The sequence below is a fragment of the Alosa alosa genome, chromosome 21 (genome assembly GCF_017589495.1).
Source record: "Alosa alosa isolate M-15738 ecotype Scorff River chromosome 21, AALO_Geno_1.1, whole genome shotgun sequence".
Lineage (NCBI taxonomy): Eukaryota > Metazoa > Chordata > Actinopteri > Clupeiformes > Clupeidae > Alosa > Alosa alosa.
In genome coordinates this window covers 23,521,543-23,536,457 of record NC_063209.1, presented here as the reverse complement: position 1 = coordinate 23,536,457, position 14,915 = coordinate 23,521,543, and the positions used below count along the sequence as shown (strand labels likewise).

Here is a 14,915-nt window from a genome sequence, read left to right as displayed (position 1 = left end):
TGAGGAAGAGAGCGAGAGAGAGAGCGAGAGAGAGAGAGAGAGAGAGAGAGAGAGAGAGAGAGCGAGAGAGAGAGAGAAACCGCACTGATGATCGACGCCAGCCTGCCACCACTCTGTAGCAGTGAGTGGCTGCAACAAAAAGCACAGAATAACATCGCGGCTTTTTCTCCTCCGCTTTCCCCCCTGCGTCTCTCTCTCTTCCTTTGCTGCCCTGAGCTCGGCACACAATCGCACATCAGCCTTGCTGCACTGGCGTCGTAAGCGGGGTCTCCGACTACCATCAACAAGTTAGGGGGCTGAAGGACCCCCAACCATGCAAGAGGACCGCTTGATCTTCAATTAACCAATTGAGCTGACATCATTGCGGACGAAAGGAAGAGGGAGCAAAAAAAGGAGGGGGGGTGTGTAAGGAGATGTATGCCGGGGTTGCTTTGGATGCAAATCAACAACTTCAAAAATTAAGGATTCCTGGGAGGTAGAGATGATTGTCCTTTCTAAATCTGGGATTTAAAAAATCAGGACGGAATAAAAGCCGACAAAACAGGAGGAGGAAGGAGAGGAGTAGGTGAAAAAAAGAAGAGGAGGGGAAAAAAAAAAAACATCCCGGGACATGGAATTTGTGATTTTGTTTCAATTGATGAGGCTCAACAGCGATTCTTTCTTTCAGAAGAGCTCGATTCCTTTTGTGTTTACTCAAAAGGGCTTTTTCTCTTCGGATTCAAATTCCATCTGGCTGCTCCAAGAGTCTGCGGAAAAGGAGAGTTGAATGCAGCCCCCGATGTGCACAAAAGAATGGGTAAGTTAGCTCTTTAATTCACCGAGTCTGGTCCTGAATAGGAAATAAGAGTGAATAGGAGTGGGCTGAGGCAGTCTAGCAGTCCAGAAGCACCTATTTAGTTAAAATGAGGTCTTGTGTTTTTTTCCCCTTCTCTTCACCTATCTTTTGTATAACCAAAGTCATGATTTGTTATAACAGCAAATTACTGCCATGTTGTATGCCATGTAGTGATCAAGGAATGCTGTTGGTCTGAATTGTTTTCTGTAAAAAAAAAAAAACATTGCCTTTAAAAAGAGGAGAGATTTGATGTGTCAAGGGCATTAAAGTGAGCAGAGGGTTAAGAGTGTAATAAACCTGAGGATTGGAGCATATTCAGTAAACATGAGATGAAAATAAGACAACATATCAACTGCAGAGGATGTTTCAATTCATCCGTGACACGGCGTCAATGTGCGCATCAAACACTGATGAATACTAATCAGAGCTCTCTCTGTCAAGCCACGTCAAGTAAAAAAAAAAAAAACACTGAAAATAGACGCAAAAATGTTGGAAAGAATTATGGATATTCAAAAATATTGACGAGAGAAGGGGGTGCTAGTGGTGTTTGAGTGTGTGGGGGAGATGGGGGTGCTAGTGGTGTTTGAGTGTGGGGGGAGATGGGGGGTGCTAGTGGTGTTTGAGTGTGTGGGGAGATGGGGGTGCTAGTGGTGTTTGAGTGTGTGGGGGGGGGGGAGATTTCATGCCTTGCAGAGATTAGATTTCCCTCCCTCCGGTTTATTTTCTTATCTTCAAACCCTCCCAGGTTTCCATTCAAGGTGGCCATTGGTGGGACAAGCACCAGCGGCACTTTGTGTGATGAGCATGCTTCTGTGCCTGCCTCCCACGTCATGCACAACCTGCCCTCAAAAATGCCGCTGTGAGGACCTGCAGTTCTACTGCGACACGCAAGGGCTTCTGACGCCCCCAGATGGCATCGATCGAGGGGCCCTGGGGCTCTCGCTCCGACACAACAGCATCGCCGAGCTCAGCCCCGACCAGTTCTTCGGCTTCACCCAGCTCACCTGGCTCCATCTGGACCACAACCAAATAACCACTGTGCAGGAGGATGCTTTCCAGGGGCTCTACAAGCTGAAGGATCTCAACCTGAGCTCCAACCGGATCACCAAGCTGCCCAACACAACCTTCATCCACCTCATCAACCTGCAAATTCTGGACCTATCTTTCAACCAGATGACTGTTCTGGAGCCTGAGCTCTTCCACGGGCTACGTAAGCTGCAGATCCTCCACCTGCGCTCCAACTCTCTGCGGACCACGCCTGTTCGGGCCTTCTGGGACTGCCGGAGCCTGGAGTATCTCGGACTCAGCAACAACCGGCTCCGGAGCCTGGCCCGGAACGGCTTTGCCGGGCTCATTAAGCTCAGAGAGCTGCACTTGGAACATAACCACCTGACCAAGATCAACCTGGCGCACTTCCCACGCCTGGTCGCCCTGCAGTTCCTCTACCTGCAGTGGAACAAGATTAACAATTTGACATGCACCATGGAGTGGACCTGGACCACCCTGGAGAAACTGGATCTTACCGGGAACGAGATCCGCCTTCTCACACCCGAGGTGTTCGAGACGCTGCCCAACCTGAAGATATTACTACTGGATAACAACAAACTGTCCAGCATGGACACGCAAACCCTGGATATGTGGAAGTCCCTGGGCACCATTGGATTGTCTAGCAACCTTTGGGAATGTACCAAAAGGATCTGCAACTTGGCCAGTTGGCTCAGTACCTTTAAGGGCAGATGGGAACACTCCATTTTGTGCCATAGCCCAGAATACGCACAGGGGGAGGAAATACTGGATGCCGTCTATGGATTTCAGCTTTGTCAGAATTTCTCAGCACCAGTTATTCAGTCCAGCACCCCCACGGAGGCCATGTTTCCCCAGGAGGTCACTAGCCCGTTGTATGGAAATATGCAGACCCCAACGTTGGACTACTATGCAGAGGATTTGGGGAGTTTTACCATGGTCACCACGACCGTCACCACCTCCACCACCCAGACCCCAAGCACCGCTCTGTCGACCACCACCATGGTGCCAGGGCCCGCGGTCACCGATGACTTCATTGATGACATTGACAACACGGTCCTGACACAGAGAGTCATCATTGGAACTATGGCCCTGTTATTTTCCTTCTTCCTCATAATTTTTGTAGTGTACGTCTCGCGGAAGTGCTGCCCTCCAACACTGCGCCGGATCCGTCACTGCTCCGCCATGCAGAACCGGAGACAGCTGAGGACGCAGCAGCGGCAGCCAATGGCGGACCTGGCGACCCAGGTCCCCTACAACGAGTACGAGCCGAGCCACGAGGAAGGGGCTCTCGTCATCATCAACGGTTACGGGCAGTGCAAGTGTCAGCAGCTGCCTTACAAAGAGTGTGAAGTATGAACTCTTTATTTATTCCTGCAGTCAATGGGTTTTTGCCATTCTCAACCATTTAAAAAAAAAAAAAAAAAAAAAAGATACAGGGTTTGTTTTATGGATTTTTATTTGACCAGTTTCTATATATAAAAAAGAAAAAACATGCATAGTTTGTTTCTACTGGCTAGCTTTTGAAAGAGGAGAAGGGGTGGGGAGGGTAGAGTCTTTGAGTTGCTGGAGTGACTGGAGGTGGATTTGTGGTGAGTGATAAGATGTGATGTAAAGAATTTTCACACTTTTATTTTTGTAACGAGAATGCAAGGTCCTTATTGAGCTGGGGCAATCAATCTCCACCGAGGATGGTTAAATGGGTGAATTGACACTGCATTATCATCAAACTCTTCTGCAGCACAGTGGAGAAAGAGAAAGAGAGAGAGAGAGAGAGAAAAGAGGAGAAAAAAACATAGCCAAATCGCCTAGAAACCAGGGGTTCGGATATCTGTTGCAGAAGTAACATATTCTTGGGAAGATCCTTGGTGAAAATTTAATTTCCAAGAAGAAAAAAACAAACGAAAAAAAAGAGTGCTGTTGTGCTGTTATGTTGAATAGAAGTACAAATTTGATAAATGCAAAAGGGTTTTTATGACACACAAGTAGATGACACTTATGAGATTCACTCACGTGATCACTTTTGGGAAAGTTCAGATTGGATAGTGATTAAGTGACGTTTTTTTAAATTCACCTTTTTACAAATTATTTAAAAAGAGATACTGTTATTAATTACATACCATGTGCATACTGAGAACCCAGTGTTGAACAATTAAGCTGGCAATTTAATCCTTACAAAGTTATCTGTATTTGTTGAGGAGAAAACGTAGCCTAATAACCTCCTTGTTTCTGGATTTGATTTCATTAAATAAACTCAATCCCCTCCTGCAAAATCTAAAAGCTTAGCACTGTGTGTTCAAAGGTTAATGCCCAATATGCCTCTGCATAAGCTCTGCCAAAATGTCTGGATAGCTCCCTCAACTGTGACTTCAGCAGGGATATATTAAGTGTTCTGTGGATATTCATTTCCTCTTATGATTATGCATTATGTACAATGAAGTGATTTGGTCTTCATTTTCCTTTGTGCCATCCACGACATCTTCACTGTGATAATGCACTGCGGCTAAACTCATTTCGGCATAAATTACTGATGGCAATCGTTAAAATCTGACCGAGACAGATGAAACACCACACAAAACAACTATCCAGCCAACAGTCTACAGTCAGGGGAGGAGTGAGAGGACAAACGGACGGCAAGGGAGCAAGGGAGAGGGAAGGGTCGACAGAGGGGGTGCACAGAGAATATTACGCCCCCGAAAATAAATTCATTGCGAGCTTCATGCCATACTGCTTTAATGCGGAGGACTGTAATTGCACCTGACAACTTCAAGATTGAGCCAATTAGGGCCAGGCAGAAAGAATCTAATGTTCTGTCACCCAGCCCACTGCTCTGGCAAGATTTAGCTTGCTTGGCCATTGAAGAGTCACTCTCGCACAGCAAGCCATCCTTTCCAACTCCACCCACAAAACCCATCAGAAATTTGAGGGGGTATTTTTTTTCTCCTGAAGGCAACAAAAGAGAAGGGGGGGGGAATTCTCTCAAAAATGAAAACTTGAAAATAAGAAGAGTGCAGGGATAGAGTGTGTGTGAGACAAGAGAGCATGATGGGAGCTAAGAGCCAGAGAAAGACGAGTGATGGAGAAGAACAAGAGGCAGTAAAGGAGGAAGGGGGGCAGTGAGAGAAGAGACAACTAGACAGAGAAACAGACAGCAAGAGATGGAGGGAGAGAGGGAGAGAAAGTAGGAGCCTCCAGTTGATGTGAGCTAGGCCTCTCAGGAGACTATAAGCACCGTTCCTTCATTAGCCAACGCCAGGAAGAGACAGACAGAGATAGAGATAGAGATAGAGACAGAGATAGAGATAGAGATAGAGATATAGAGAGATGGAGGCTGGGTCAGCGGAGCATTTGTATGCAGCACTGAGAGGATGTGCATTAGTATCCTCTAAAGAAGCGGCCACTGCAGTTCTTTGTGCTATTTGGAGGAGGCTAGGAGGAGGAGGTGGGGTAGGCTGGGAGGAGGAGATGGGGTAGGCTAGGCTGGAGAGGGACGGGAATGGAGGGGATGGACATGGAGGCTAAAGGGCCGGGGGCTAACCAGAGGGTAATGCCTTATCTCAGCCAATAAGAGTCCCCCTAAACCCAGGTAATGGTGGTCCGCAGGGCTGGGATAACACGTGGCGAGGGAGAGGCAGCATAACTAACCATGAATGACAGGACCCTAGGACGCAGCGCTGTGACCGAGTTATCGCCTTGGCAGAGACGGAGAAAAAGCCATTTCTTGCGATCCTTGCCAATAAAATGACAGTTCAGTGCATACTCAACAAAAGATTAAAATAAACAACAAAATTGAGACTTGGTAGGAGCCCCACAGCATACAGTAACAGATGCATTAACAAACTATTTTTAGTAGACCTACTAAGAGGGTAAAAAAAGCTTTACTACAAAACAGAAACAGGGAGCAGATAGTCATTGGCTAGAGAGACTATTTGGCAGTGCAACTGGAGTGGCTGGGATTTAAGCGAGGGATGGTGGCCCCTAGGGGGTGCTGTGAGGAGCCATCTGTGCTGTGGAATGGCAGTCTATGCAGAGAATGTTGGCTCCATCCGAAATACCCAAGACACAGTCAACATCTCGCTCCCTCAGAGGTCTTTATGGCCAGACACTTTTCAACAGCCTAGCTGAGCCGACAAAATGGGCTTATGTTCTGATTCAACAATGGAATCGAATTAAACAATGCATCAACATTGTACAAGACAAATCTAGTGGGCGCAAAGCCAGAGCTGGATATCTCTACCAGCAGTGTTTTGGCAAAAGAAAAAAAAAGGGATTCTTAGGGCCCTTTCACACAGCATAATACCCAATTTCACTATCAGTTTGGTGTTTGGAAATGATAAAGAACTTGCTCATGTTTACAAAGTCGTTTTGTTTTGTTTGTTTCTTTGTTGGGTTCTCTTTTCTTTTGATCTAGAGGTGATCTGTACCCCTCTAAAATGGTCTTGCATGATTCAAGAGGGTCTGAAACATGTTTACCCATCCAGCAAATTATGATGGAAAGGCCTCAGTTCCTGGTATGATAGATTTAGTGAAGGTTGAGAGAATAACTATTTTTCTTCAGCAAATAGAGAGCTATCTTGGCAAATGTTGACATCTCACTGTTGAACAATCAGCTTGTAAAGTGATTGAAAACACAAATTTGTAGACATGCATCCATTTGCACTCCTGCTCTTGTAAAATGTTATTTTTTTGTTCTCTTCTTGTCATAAGCTGAAAAAACCTGCTCCTCACTCTGCCTAGACCTGAAACACAGCCCCCCCTCCCCAAAATCCTCTTTGTGCAAATTGAATGCTTTTCACCCCCGTTTCCTTTTGTATTGTATTATGTACAATTTCATATCTGTATAGTGGATAAAGATGTGGCCAACTGAAAAAAAAAATCTTTTTTTCCTTAAGACATATATTTTTAAATAAAAATGTTACAATTTATTCCTGTTTTCGGGGGTCTGGTTTTACAAAGGCTTCAAATCTCTAGAACATGGTGTTTATCTAAGCTCATTCCAGCGTAAGGGTTCTGCAATTTCAATGCCTTCTTTGCAAACAGAGCCGAGTTGACCTGACCTAAACTTAAGAGATTGGCAATCCCTATGATATAAAGAAAAATAAACAGAAAAATCACAAGTCGGAGAGGATTTAAAGATCAAGATCTTCACCAAAGAAAGTCATCATCACACTGTCCAGCTCAATAGTGGTGCGACCAGATTTCATGAAATGGATATATGGAGAAAAAGAAAATTAAATGGCTTTTGGTATCATTCCAACCACGGCACTTTTTTTTGCCCTACAAAACCACGATTAGGGAACGCCTGAATAACTCCCATCAAATGCTGGGACATTTCTCAGAGACCTTACTCTGGCCTCGGGCAGGGTGGCGTTCAAATCATGCTTCCGCAACTCTGATAAAACACACAATGATTGACACGGGTTGGAAATGATTATCTAGACCAGTGGCTCATGATTTCAACAAAATAAAAACGAGAGGAATTACCTCAGAGTTTAGCCAGAGGGCAACGTGTGTGTTGACGATGCCTTGACCTTCTTAGCTTTCTTCCCCTAGCTTTCTTTATTCTGTTTGTGATGTAGGATGGGCATGGAGAGTGTTATTGCCTCTTTTTTTTTTGAGGGCTCCATCCTAAAAGGCCCTCAAATGCACGAAGCACAGCTGCTGTGGACATATTCTGGAGTGAGGAGATACACTGCCGGGAACAACAGCTGCTACCAGTGGGGTGATACACTATGAAGTGTATTACAGTTTAGCTAGTGAACAGGGGGGGGATGGGGAGCAGGGTGGAACGGGCTATTTTTTTTTATTTCGCCTCAAACATCCTCTTTTCCTCTGGCTTGCCCAGAATGCTGTGCAACCAAGTGCATTGCATGACATCAGATATATATCTATATCTGAAGGTACGGGAGCATGACTAATTAAGCCACACAGAAACTGGGTGGCCAACAACAGAGCTCTTTCAACTTTTCAAAAAATTTAAAATGAAAATAAAAAAAAACATGGATTTTGGTGCCCTGTCTACTGAGATCTGAGGTTTCAAAGCTTGTGGTCATCAATATCAAGCCTTTTCAAAGCCATCAATACGTGGTTCCCCCAGTGCAGATGACAAGCTGCTACACTGTCTGCATTACTAAGTGGCATTTTTTTTTTTTTTTTTGCACCAAATCACTGGAAGCAGACATGAGATGTGAAGAGGAGGAATGATTGGCTCACAGTGCTGTCCGTCAGTGGTCAGTGGCCATCAGAGCGACAGGGTAACAGCTGCTAAGCCTTTGGGGATTTCTCACAAGATGAAGGGAGAGAGCAAGAACTGAGACAAGGCGTGATGAGCAAGATGGGGAGAGGAGGAAAAATGGGGGAGAGAGAGAGAGAGAGAGAGAAAGAAAGAGAGAGAGAGAGAGAAAGAGAAATGTTGTTATGCTTTAAAAAAGACCTTCGTCATCTGGCCAAACTGCATAGCCACATGGCTGCAGTGGCTAGAGGCATGTGTTCACTTCCTTGAGCAGTTCCACCAGGACCTCAAATAGGGAAGGCTGCTGCCTACTTCTGCACAATTCACATCAAGGCCCTGTGTTATTTTGAGATTACTTGAGGTGATGAAAATTACATGCCAACCTGAGACTGTATTAAGTATTAAGACTCCAAGCTAGACAGGTGGTCCTCAACATAAAAGCCAACATGAAAGTAGTGAACACACAGACCCACACACAGAGACACACACACACACAGACACAGACACAGACACACAAACAGCATATTGTTCATGGCTTTTTGTGTGGCATAGCTTTTTGAGTGTTCCAGAAAACATCATTGGTGATGAAAATAAACTGTGAGGATACAGGAAGTTGAACAAGACTGGCCAGCTGAAACACATCTTTGCTACAAAGACCAATAAATCTGAACTGGGTGACAATGCATCCACTCTTCAACTCAAGTAAATTATGGATATTATTTGGAAATTTAGCAAAAATAGTACAACTTTCAAATAATGTGTGGATCTGTGACATATTCATTATTTTCCATGATCACAAGGTCGCAAATTCCTGGAAGGACTGCTTAAGCAATTCACTACGGCCAAAAGAAGCTATTAACTCAAAGGTCGGAATTTAATTTGGTTGTGGCTCTCTCTGTCAGAGGTTGTCTCTTTGGTCAAAATGGAAACAGAAATATGAAGATGTATGGGCATCGATTAAGAAATATAAATCTTATATAACTGCCATCAGTTGTCTTATCTATGCGTTTTGCCATTTTCAGGGGGTCTGCTGGCCTCCATTCAATAATATGTGTCTGTCTGACCACCATTAGAATTCATCAAAGTGGTCTTGTATAGAGGATACCTTCTGCAGGACAAAAGTAATAGGGTTTTTTTTTTGTGCAGAGTCATTCCCCTCCGAGATATTAATCCTCTGCCTTTGTTTACCCCTGAAAGATGAGTTTGTCTCTGTTTGGCAACTATTTTATTTATTTGTTCTTGATAAGGCAGGCCAGGAGCTGAGGCTCGGGGCTGAGGGACACTTGGTGAAAGGAACGTATCCATCATGAGCAGGCTCTTAGTACGGCGTGCACTGAAGGCAGTCACGGAGCTTTCACACGGGAGCCAAGAGGGAAAGGGGAAGAGAAGCAGGAGAGGAGTGGGGTGGGGGGTGGTGGGGTGGGGTGGGGTGGGGTGGTGGGGGGTGGGGTGGGGTGGGGTGGGGTGGGGTGGGGTGGTGTGGGGTGGGGTGGTGGTGGGTGGTGGTGGGGTGGTGGTGGTGGTGGGGTGGTGGTGGGGTGGGGTGGGGGTGGTGGTGGTGATCGTCCTTCAGTCTCTCTGATCAAAGTGTTCAACAAACAAGAAGTGATGGCTAGGGTTGCAGTGCAGCTTTGCAAATGAGCGACAATACATTCAAGTCCTTTTATTATACCGCACACTCTCCGCACACAGACATAGACACACACAAAAAGGTTAGATCTGCTTTGAAAAAAATGTTGATTAGAAATTACACACATGCCAGACAAAAATTAAAGCCTACCCCCACACTCCCCGGAGGCGAATCAGGGGCAGGAAAGAATGGGGGGGAAATGGAGAGTAAAGGGAAAGTGTAAATATGGCTCTTGTAGCAAAATCAAGTCAGTATTTTTAGTCTGCCTCGATTGTAACTTGGCACTGCATAAATCCTTGCATAATACAATACTGAACATAAGTATATGTTTGAACCATGATGCTATTAAAATTCCATAATACCCCTCTCTTTCCTGTAAGAGAACAAGGCTCCATTAATCAATGTTGTATCATTCAGCGATGGCTAAGAAGCTATGAATATATATTAATTCATATGAGCTCACTTTGATTTCACCTTCACACTGGGGCTTTTTTTCCCAATGGAAATGCAGAGGCAGCACTCCAATGAGACGAAACCTGCCTCTTTTTTTCTATCACCTCATTTACACCATCATCGACAGTAACCGCACATTAGCTTTGTAATACAAAACACAGGAACTGCTGTTTTATATGCTAAATCACTTGAGTCATCAGGCAGGCATTTGCACCCAGTGAGTGAGTTAACTCACAAAACAAAACAAAAATAAAGTCTCAAAGGACAAAAAGCCTGGTTTCTCAGCCTTTTTATTATTTAAATAATCTGATGACAAAATTTCTTTATTTTACACAGTGTTCCAAGTCAGGTTAACATTTTACTTTTAAAAATTATTATTTAAATAATCTGATGACAAAATGTTCCATTTATTTACCACACAGGTGGTAGTCAGCTCAGCTCCATACTGTGATTGGTAAATCTGACTAGCAATTCTCTCCTAGGCAACGCCACTTTACACCAGTATCAAACTGGCTGGTTATTCTCAAGGAGATATGACCAGGTTTGCATCAAATATGAACTGTAAGTGCCCCTCAACTCACCCCATCATTCCAACCGCCTCTCATACCAATACAGGATGTCAGAGCTCGTTCCGCCCACAAAAGAATTATTCCATCCATAATTGCATCACGTTTAAGGGCCTTGCTGAAGACAGCTGCAACACTGACATCACCATAATAATTTCCGGAGGAGGAGAGGGGAGGAAAAAAAAACACATAACATAAGAGCGCACCTTCAACCCCGAAACGCTGCTCTACTTCATGTTCGGAGAGTTCAAATAGGCGGAGGGGTGGAGGCCCTTCAGACAGGACATTTCACAAAAGCAATCAGATTTACCGTAGGAACCATTCACAAGGAGATCTTGACCGACTGGGTAATAAGGGGCCCGAGAACGGGGGGCGAGAGCATAAATCTGGTCCCTAGCGCGTCCATACTCTCCAGCACCCGAGTGAGTCGTGTCCATCTGCACCGCCTCGTGTCACGTGCCAGGCGGGGCACGGAGCCTGACATTCGGGCCATAAAACAGCCGCTCCGCAGGAAGGCAGGCAGGCACGCAGCGAAGGGAGGGGGGCGAGCGAGATGGGAGCGATCCTGGGCTGAGAGCGCGCAAGAGCAACCGCCTCTGCTGCCTGAGTGGGTTCAAGGACTCTGGGGCGGCGGTGTGTGTGCCTCAGGTACTCATTATGAGGGTTCCAATAAATCTAGAAAATGCTTACTAGGAAGGACATATTGATCTGGACTCTCATCAGCAAAATACCTCCCTAATGTATTTACTGCCTAACGCATTTAAAGTGCGATTCCGCACATGGGGTGCTGAACGTTGGCGAATCCAAAAAGCACACCTTGGGCTTGGTCTGACCGGGATCAATTAACCTATGCGAAAGATCTCCTAAGCGACACAAGACACCTCTGGTGTACCATGGGGGTGGGAGGAGGGACTGGGGCCTATAAGCAATGCTGCATATAGTGCGGCCAGATTCATATACTATGATTACTTTTACTGTTGGCCACCTGGAGAGCCGTTTGTAATGGAATTATGACTCATATTATAACAGTCGTTTAGGGTAAAGCGCAAGTCTCAAGTCGGCTTGTGAATTTAGCAAATAAGCACTTACGCAGATCAGGTCAAAATCACAGCCACTCAATAGCCTGTGCAGCCAAGTTATTTTTTTTTCTTTTTTGTGGCTCCATTTCCTTTCTCAGGGTCTTGTACAGAGTTCCCTCCACGAAAACAGCAGGTACTCGTCAATAATAAATGAACACGCAGCGAACAGAATGTAGCCAGCACATTTATGAACATCACTATTTCAACAGCAACACGTCACTGAAATGTTTCAGGGTTGAGGAACATAATGCGTATGCATGTGACCTTTTCCAGTAATGCACCTTCCTGCTTTGAGACTAGGAACAAGAAGTGGTAGTATAGGTGTTCTCCTGTGCGGTGAAGAGTGTGGTAGCGGTGCGGTGTGAGGGGTGTGACAGGGAGGACAAAGCTGGTGAAATCCAGGCAGCTTGTCTATCGACACCTGTGGCGGCTCCCGCAAGGCTAATGTTCCTAGTAAGCTGTTAATAGCAGATGCCAAGTCGTACTTCATCATCTGGTTACCACTGGTTGTGTGATGGAAACACAGAGAGAGGGGAAAGACAGAGAGCGAGAGGGTGCCAAGTCTGGCAGCATCCGTCCGTCTTATCCGAGCAATCCTTCACAGTGTCAACTCTGCATCCTGGGGCTAGCTTCGAGTGGCTAATAAACACCGACTGATATCTGTCTTTATTTGGGGCAACTCAACAGGAGCTAGGAGGAGTCTTAGCAGTGAGCGTCAAGTCAAAAGGGGCCACAGTTGTCTGCCATGTGAATACTGATATTCCAATCTGCCTGCGGGATCCTTATTCTAAAAATCGTTCAGATTCAGTCATTCAAAAAAGGCAATAAATGGTCTCATCGGGAGAGGTCAAGAGAATGCCCTTTTGATTTATTTAACGTGTTAAACATGAATCTCTTTCCTGGTAATTAATTGGAACAGGACAGGACACTGACCCATGGCTACCTTGAAACAAAGCCCCGACTAAAGTCAAACTAATAGGGTATGACCATAACCCCCCACCGGCCCCCAACTGCCCCCACACACACACACACACACACACACAGCACCTTTTCCCATTACATCCAACAGTTAGATCAACTCCAGGCAGCATCCAGAGCAAGCTAGCGAGCTAGACTAGGCTGTGATATTACTCAAGATGGCCCAATCAGTACAGAGGCCCTGCTCTCGCAGTGCGCAACTCTGCCTGTGTGATTGGAATTTAAATGACCCCCATCTCTGACCTGATGCCCTGTCGGATTCCTCTGATGGTTATTATTCTCTGCTCCCACTGCGGCTCTGAGAATGTTACAGAGGAAGAGGAAAAATAAACTGCAGTCAAAGTAAAGAAGGAACTTTCTTCTGATAGGAGGAATGAGTTCCTGGCCAAACAGTGTAAGAGTAAGAGAAAAAGAAAGAAAAAAAAAAAAAAAAAAAACACACACACACACACACACACCACAGCTCAGTCAGATAATTGAACCAAGTCGGCTTTGACATCTCTGTTAACTGCTTTTTCTGGACAATTAAGTCAAAATCCTTAGACTCTTGCTGTTGTTATTTATATTTCCAAATACACACACAGATTAATTCAACTAGACAAGTATGAAACATTGGAAGATGCTAACATGGTGGTTAATGGTTACAAACGGATGGGAGATGGGATAAGCAGGGTTCAACCATGGGTAAAGCTCTCTGCAGAGCTTGTATGGCAGTTGTGCGTAAATAACTCCTGTGCCCTTAAATAATGTTACACAAGCTGGAACAGCAACACAGACCTCTGTTTGAACCCTGATTTGTAAAAATGGACCTTGAGAAAAGAACCACACTTCTTGAAAATAGCGCTGGCATGTTAAAGGTAAACCGTGGTGTCAGAGGAATAATACAGGCTATTAAAAGTTAATATGCCATTTGCAAAAACAATCCTATGAAGTCAACACTATTAAATGTCTAATAAAACAAGGTGGAAATAAGTCATTTTAAATGGGGATAGAGCTGGAATGAGGCCTCTACCAAGCAGCTGCATAACACTCTTGTCCCAGGGTTAATGGCTGTGAGATGGCAACGCTGGTCGTAGACTGCCAGCTATGACTCGGCTGTTAAAAACACACAGGGTGACAAAAACCCTGAACATGGAAAAGACTAAGGCTGATAACTGCTTCCCTTTCAATTTCTGACCGTAAATCACACAGGGGAATCAAAGGAAACAAGCATTTTCAGGTCACAGGCACCCCTCCCCAAAAAAAGAAGGAAAAAAAAAATGTTTCCTAACAACTGGGTGCCCTAAAAGAGAGAGATGCGTACCAAAGTCAAGCTTGTCTCATAGCAAAACCAACACTCCGACAATAACAAACTGAGGCCAACACTATTATCTAGCCTATGCCAGTATGATTCAACATCCTCGTAATACATTCACTCTACACATGACAGAAACTTTCTGAAGGTTTAAAACTGGAATCCAACCATCTGTTTAGTATCTGTTTAGTCTGCTGACGAACAGGAGATCCAATCAATGTTATCTGACTAATTGTGATAGCTCAACCAGACAAAATATGAATCAATGCAACCACAGTAGCACTTGATGGACCAGCAAGCTATTGATCACTGTTTACAAACCATTCAAATGGTTTCTCTAATGATGCATGTCACAATGGACCTTACAAGAAGTCCTTTCTTAGACGTACAACCAGTGTATCATCATAAAGAGACATTTCTCTGCATCATACTCCGTTTTAGGGGGAAGCAAGCTAGCATTATATCATTGATTCCAATGGGAAAGACAGCCAGTAGTCACAAGTTACATCTAGTTATTAATTCACAGGACATTCAATCCTTTTACTAACACAACGGTTATGAATAAATATGTATATGTAACTGACTCATGCCGAAACTATGTACATTACCAACCTAATTTGTTTCCAATACCCCAATGTTGAGGACAAATTTAGTTTGTAGCTAACACTTACCATAACATCCAAAAACGGTTAGCTTGCTAGCTAGCTAACTGTGGAACTTCAGTATAACATAGCCAATTATCTCACCTAGTTGTAGAAAATATGTTCGTATTTCAAGTGATAGAATTAAGGTGTGACTATTGTTTAGTTGACATGCAAATAGAAG

The 14,915-nt window shown here is 44.7% G+C and overlaps 2 protein-coding genes across 3 annotated transcripts in view; one reads left to right on the top strand and one right to left on the bottom strand.

Moving 5' to 3' along the window:
- ctnna1 (catenin (cadherin-associated protein), alpha 1) overlaps positions 1 to 14,915 on the bottom strand; it is a 101,287-nt gene that overhangs the window by 48,677 nt on the left and 37,695 nt on the right. The gene's annotated exons all lie outside the window — the stretch shown is intronic.
- lrrtm2 (leucine rich repeat transmembrane neuronal 2) lies at positions 86 to 4,821 on the top strand. The gene is made up of 2 exons (XM_048230799.1): positions 86 to 796; positions 1,581 to 4,821. The coding sequence occupies exons 1-2, from the start codon at positions 793 to 795 to the stop codon at positions 3,215 to 3,217; spliced, it is 1,641 nt and encodes a 546-aa protein (XP_048086756.1). The 5' UTR covers positions 86 to 792; the 3' UTR covers positions 3,218 to 4,821.